This window comes from Prosopis cineraria, unplaced genomic scaffold (assembly GCF_029017545.1).
Source record: "Prosopis cineraria cultivar Desert tree isolate PC_DT_omini unplaced genomic scaffold, ASM2901754v1 PC5, whole genome shotgun sequence".
Taxonomy (NCBI): domain Eukaryota; kingdom Viridiplantae; phylum Streptophyta; class Magnoliopsida; order Fabales; family Fabaceae; genus Prosopis; species Prosopis cineraria.
This window is the reverse complement of record NW_026555336.1, coordinates 24,146,280-24,153,083: the sequence shown is the minus strand read 5'-3', so window position 1 is coordinate 24,153,083 and position 6,804 is coordinate 24,146,280. Positions and strand designations below refer to the sequence as shown.

At 31.2% G+C, this 6,804-nt stretch overlaps 1 protein-coding gene across 1 annotated transcript; it reads left to right on the top strand.

Moving 5' to 3' along the window:
• Positions 1 to 955: 955 nt before the first annotated feature.
• LOC129311887 (protein phosphatase 2C 51-like) lies at positions 956 to 3,256 on the top strand. The gene is given in 4 exon segments (XM_054954372.1): positions 956 to 1,536; positions 1,667 to 1,772; positions 2,630 to 2,710; positions 2,713 to 3,256. Coding segments are annotated over 4 exon segments (924 nt in total). The 5' UTR covers positions 956 to 978; the 3' UTR covers positions 2,892 to 3,256.
• Positions 3,257 to 6,804: the final 3,548 nt, after the last annotated feature.

Here is a 6,804-nt window from a genome sequence, read left to right as displayed (position 1 = left end):
ATTAATCAAGTGAATTTAGGCCAATCACCCGCTCAATTCCCACAATTTTTGGCGAAAGTTAACATTTTATGTTTGCGCCGAACATATGTACCAATGAAATTATTACATTAATTAAAGGAGCAGCAGATGCCACTATTAAAACTGACGTCAGTCCTTCATGGTATTAAAGAACGATTTAAGGATTGTTGACTGCAACTACATGTGATATCAGGTGTTCGACGGATCAAACTATAAAATAATTTATTGAATTTTTACTGCCGTCTATTTGGATTAATAACAATTTAAATTTAAATTTAAATCAAACATAACTTTTAATCTTTATACTTTACTCACGTTTCATTTTTAGTTCTTATATTTTTTTAATATTTTAGGTTCCTAAATTTTTGTTTTTATTATTTTGAGTCCTTTCAAGATTCCTATACTTTATTTATAGAGGGATTAAAAATAATAAAAAATAAAATTTGTAAGGACCTAAAATATTGAAATAAAAATAAAAAGATCAAAAATAAAATATGGGTAAAGTATATGAATTAAAAGTTATGTTTATCTTTTTAATGTTTTATAAAATGTTACATGCTTTCAATCATTTAAACTTAAAATTTATAAAAACTTTGTAATATGCATGGTTTTTTTAATCCCTTTTGCTATCATTATTAAATTCCGACTCTGCCCCTGAAAGTCTTAGAGTTGAATTGAAGCCTTGAAGGGCGGCGAGATTGGAATCGCCACGTTACACTCGCTGATCTTCACACGTACGTACACTTCGTCTTTCTTGCCGCCTTCTTCTTTGACTTTTCAACCCTGCCACCAAAACATGCCACGTGGAAATCTGCTCAATCTCAACCCTCCACGTGCCCTCTTATTTCTCTCAATCCATCCTCCCACAGGTGTCGCATAATGTCACTTCAATACATATCTATAAAATCCTTCACGTAGCTCTTTCTTCCTCATTACTCGACACGATCATGAACAGATTCAATGGAAAAAACCAGCAAGCCTCAAGAATTCTGCGATAACTATCACAGAAAGATACAACGAATCAACACGACACTTTCTTCGAAGATATCATCGTCCATGGAAGAAGAACAAGAACAACGCAGAAACAGAGCTGCTTCAACCTCACACGGTTCAATATCGGTGATAGGAAGGCGGAGGACAATGGAGGACACCGTGAAGGCAATACCAGGATTCATCGGAAGCTATGACTTTTTCGCAGTTTACGACGGTCACGGCGGGTCCACGGTGGCCGATGCTTGCCGTGACAGGATGCACGTGTTGGTGGCAGAGCAAGTGAAGAAGGAGGGAGCTAATTATCAGAAGAGAGGATTGGATTATTGGCATGAAGCGATGTGCTCTTCCTTCATGAGGATGGACCGTGAAGTCGGAGAATGTGGCAGCAAAGATGACAACATGGTGGGTTCCACGGCGGCGGCGGTCATCGTCGGCAGCGATGAGCTTGTCGTCGCTAACTGTGGAGACTCAAGAGCTGTACTTTGCCGTGGAGGTATTGCCCTCCCACTTTCAACAGACCATAAGGTGATCATCGTACCATATCTAAGTAATAAGTAGTAATTAATAACCTCTCTTGAATTATTATTATTGTTATTATTGTGCTCTTATGGAGTAACTGAATGGTTAGACATATAATACGTGTTTGCTAAAGCAGTCAAATCGTCCAGATGAAAGAAAAAGGGTGGAAACAGCCGGAGGAACAGTAATAAGTTGGAACGGGGATCGTATCTTAGGAGTACTAGCCACTTCCAGGTCCATAGGTCCGATCATCATCATCATCATTATTGAGAAAATATAACTTCTTATCCTTAATTTTTTTTCATTTATATCAATTTAATTACTGAATTTTGATTTAAAACAATTAAATTCTCGTAATTTATTGAGTAAAAATACACTACAAACATCCAGCCAGGGGACGGGGGCGGAGCCCATGATCCCCCAAGTTTTTAAATTTTTCTTATTACATGTTATATAGATATTACATACTTCCAGCATAAAAAATTTGCTATTAATAAGCTTTAAGGTTAATATATAATTTAGGTTTTGAATTATAAATTTAAAGGTGATTTGTACCCTATTTGATATATTTTAAATTTTAAATAATTAAATTTGGACTAGTTTTGCCCAAACGTCTTTTTTTTTTTTTTAAATGAGACCTGATATCTAATTTTAAAAATGGAGTCTAATATTTAATTTTCTTCTAGAGGAAGTAGAAGCAGGAGAGCGAGAGAGTGTGAAATTGGAGGAAAATTATACATAAGCTCCATTTCTTTAAAAGTGACGGACGTGAGAGTGAAATTATTTCAAGTTTATTTCTTTACAGTTTATAATTCAAATCACCACTGAATTTATAATTTAGGATTCAAATTACATATTAATCCTAAATTTTTTTAATCTCAACCTTTTTATTATTAAATCGTGGTTCCGTCTCTGCAAGAACCGATATCATCTGCTCAAACTTTATATATTGAATCAATAAATTAAAGAACAGCTGTATTCTCCCTTATCTTTTTTCATTGCAATAATCCACTGAGTATCGACACACACACACACTTACCACTAGAATTCTAAATTTTAGTGTGATGAGACTTGAAATAAAGAAATTAATTGGTTGCAGGGGACCATTGTATGAAGCCATATGTAGTATCAGAGCCAGAGGTGAAGGTGTATGAAAGAACAGAGAGAGACGAGTTTATGGTGATAGCGACAGGTTGTGGGATGTGATATCCAACAAGTTGGCTTGTGAGGTGGTGAGGCGGATTTTTAAGATGAGGTTCGTAAAGAATGCAGCATCACAAGCTGCTGCATTGCTAGCAGAGTTGGCTGTGGCTCGTGGAAGCAGAGATAATATCAGTGTTGTTGTAGTCCAACTTAACTAGCATACAACTTGATCCGGCCATAATTTTCCATACAACTTGCTCCAGCCATAATTTTCCTTTCTTTCGTAGGAAAATTAAATTGCTATATACATAAAGGTTGGGTTTGAATTTCAACCACTTATTTAAATAATAAGAGTCTTTAGCTGCAATTGCACCAGCTCTAGTTAGTTTATCCAGCCATTTATGTTCCTTTTTTGCATTTTATAGTTACTCTAAGGGATATACGTTTTCTCTTTATATTTTCTTTTTCTTTTTGAAAAAAATGATATCAAACATTTGGTAGGGAGTTGGATGGTGCTGGACGACTTATTAATTGTAGTTTCTTTTCTCTTTTTATTTATATATGATGAATGATTTCCTCTTTATTGCTTCTTATATCGATGAGGTTAGTTATTATATGAATCACAAGCATCACTATTAATTATTATTACATTTTTATATGTAATACTGTTATCTATATATTTTAATAAAAACGTAAATTAGAGAAAAAAATTTAGACTCAGATCAAAATAACTTATGAAAGATTTGATGTTAAATTATACAAGGATTTTATGCTTCATACATAGAATTGGGGAAAAAAAATACAAGTTCTCTTGTGATGATATTTTTGAGTCAAAATTAAAAATTTATTACTTATTATATGAGTTTTATTGAACAAATCCTCCAACAGATCTATTAATAAAAAAAAATCAAAGAAACCTATAAGTAATTAAATTTTTTGCCAAATGAAAATTATATGCTAAAAAATAGAGAGGAAAGGGGAGCTTTTAATATTCTCTTGTTAGATTAGATTTGGTTGTAAAGGATGCGGGGAAAGAGATTTTAAGATTAATTACATTAATTTGTTTGGTTTTGGAATGAGGGCGGAATGAAATGAAAATAATAATAAATAGCCTGTAATATTTTTTTTAAAAAAAAGGAAAGAAAGAAAGAAAGCCTGTTATAATCTCCTAAATTTTAGTTTCCTCTTTTCAAAAAAATGTTTATATTACAATTTATCCTTATCTAGCTAACAGGACGGAGTCAAAAAAAAAAAAAACTTGGGGGAGGCAAGTACTAATATCATGATGATTAATAATTAATAATTAGTCATTTATTTAAAGCTAAAGTATACTTTTTTTTTATATTTTACACAAAGTTTTAATTTAATTTTTTAATTTTATAAAGTATTTTTTTAATCCTCTAATCTTAATATCGTTAGTTTTAAATAATTATTTTTTTACCTTATTTTAAAAAAATAAACTTAATATATTAATATTTAAAAATATTTTTTTAATATTTAAAAATTTGATGTAAAAATTTTTTGTGAGAAAACTAATGGTGTTAGAGTTAAATAATTAAAAATATAATATTAAATGTTCTAAAATTTAAAAATAATGATACATCATATAATACTCTAGTTCAAAAAGCGCGCTCCCACACACATACATATGTAAACAAGTATATATGACATAAAATGTATTAATTATGAGGATGCCAGAAAATATATTAATTATCAAGTGTCATGGAGATAGATATAAAATAAGTTTAAGAAAGATTGATATTGTTTATTCGAATAATTTGTTGTGATCTGTATTCAGATAGATTTCTTAATTTTCAAGGTAATATTTAATTTGAAATTAAATTAATATAATCTTGAGCTTGTTTAATATTTAATTTTTTTTAAAAGAAAAACACTTTTTATTAAAAAATCATTTTTGACAAATTTTAAATTATTTGATTAAAATTTTATAAATAATCAAATCTAAAAAAATTATTTGGATTAGCAAATCTAAATAGCTTGTTGAAATAATTAAGTTATGAGAAAGATAAAATAATTGCAAACACAACTATTTTCACAGTGATATTTTTTAAGGAAAAAAATAGCCCCATTACAATATTCAATGTCTTCCTTCACTTTTTCTTGCACAATGTCTTCTCTCTCTTTGAGAGAGAGAGAGAGAGAGTCTCTCCTTGTTCTCCTCCAGTTTGCTTGGATCAGTACCATCTTCTCTCTCTCTATCTCTCTATATTTTTGTTAATGTTGTTCAACTCTGTTTTTGTATTTGTTATGATGATATATGTGCTTTCAATTTGATCTACTTTGTTGATGTGGCTGCCTACTTTGTTTCGCTTTCAATTTGTTCCTTATCTTGCTTACAACTCTATTTTGTTTTTAATTTTACCCCTGGATATCATTTTGTTTGTATGTTTTGATTTAATTTGTTGGGTTTCCAATGGCACTAAGGTTCCCTGTTGTGAGTAGAGTGAATGCAATAACACACTTAAGCAATTAATGGGTTTATATATTATTGAGTTGGTGCAATTTTTTTATTCCCTATGCAATTCCCATCATATTTCAAGTTTGCTATACTCAAATTTCTATCATATGGGTATCCTTAAGTGTTTTTCCCCCTTTTTTGAACAATATTACCCTAACATTTTTCAAATTAGTGCAATATTACCCTAATCTCATGGTTTGACTAGCTTGACTGTTAACTTATTAAATTTGACAATTAAATGTATTGCTTGTTGGCCACACAAGAGTCCATGTATGAAGGAGTAATCTATTGTGGCCATTAAAAAGATTCACACTGTTATGTGCTATCCCTAATCTAATATTTTACCATTTGCATAAGTTGAGCTCTAGTTTTTTTTTTTTATAGATAGAGACTTTAAACATAAGCTATTGAAACCAGAAATTATGCAAGGGTAAGTGTAACATATCAAAAATTTTAATTCAATGACTAAATTAATTAATTGAGTGGTTAATTAATTCATTAAGATAATTAAAATTTAATTAGAGTTTTGATTGTCTTTTGAGTCAATTGGGCCTTATGGGAGACTTAGAAAGGGGTTAGAGAAGCTATTGGGCCATTTTAGGCCGATATTTTGGACTTAAGTGATGGTGCTCGTTTTCGCCATTCGCCATGACAGATGGTGAAGTTTGCTGTAGTAAACACATCTAATTTTTAAACTCTAGAGTTGCAATTAGATTTACAAAAGCAAAGGGGAGAGACATGAGAGTGAGCAAGTGAGAAGTGGAGGGTTTGCTAGGTTTTGTGTAGGAGGCATTTTAGAGTGGTTTGAAGCTTCTAAATCATCGAGTAAACTTCATTTCTTCTTCTCCTACCTCTTTTTAAGCGTCTCTTCTCTAGTTTTTATTGTTGGGGGACATGTTGTTTGAAATTCTTGCTGAGTCTCAACCATTCTTAGAATGTTAATAGAGTCTTTGGATATTATTAAATGCTTCTACACCTAGGTTTTGGTTATTGGCAACTCTAAACGCCATCAATAAAGGGTTTAGAGCTAACCCTAATCCTAAGTAATCTAGTTTAAATTAATGGGAGTAGTTAACAAAGATGTATAGTCTTAATGGAAGTTAAATAAAGTAATGGAAATGAGTTTTGGGGCTAGTTATAGTTAATCAAACTTAAGGAAGGTATTAAGCCTGAATTGTAATTAAGGGTTAATTAATGACAATTAGTCATTAATGCTATTTTTGGATTATAATTGTAGACTGATTGTGCTTGGAGCTTGTGTTCAACGAAGCTCCCTTAGGGAATCCAAATTTACCTCTTAAGGTAGTAGCCCAAGAGTAGAGATAGCTAGAAATTTAATTACAATATAACATTGTGTTTGTAATTGTGAATTGTGCACTATTATTTATGGCTTGAAATGAATGTTATAAGTTGTTGATGAATCTATTAACCTTGAGTCAATGCATGAGATATAAAGCATGCCTCGTTGTGATAAATTATTAGTGATCATATATGTATAGTCATCATGTGATATTGCGATTATGAGTTGTGGGCCTAGATTTGTGATGCTTAGTTGATATGAGTTCTTGTTTGTTATATGAGCAAAGTTAAGCATGTATGTTAGTGAAATTTTGAGAATGTTGAACCATTAAGATATGCATGAGTATATAATT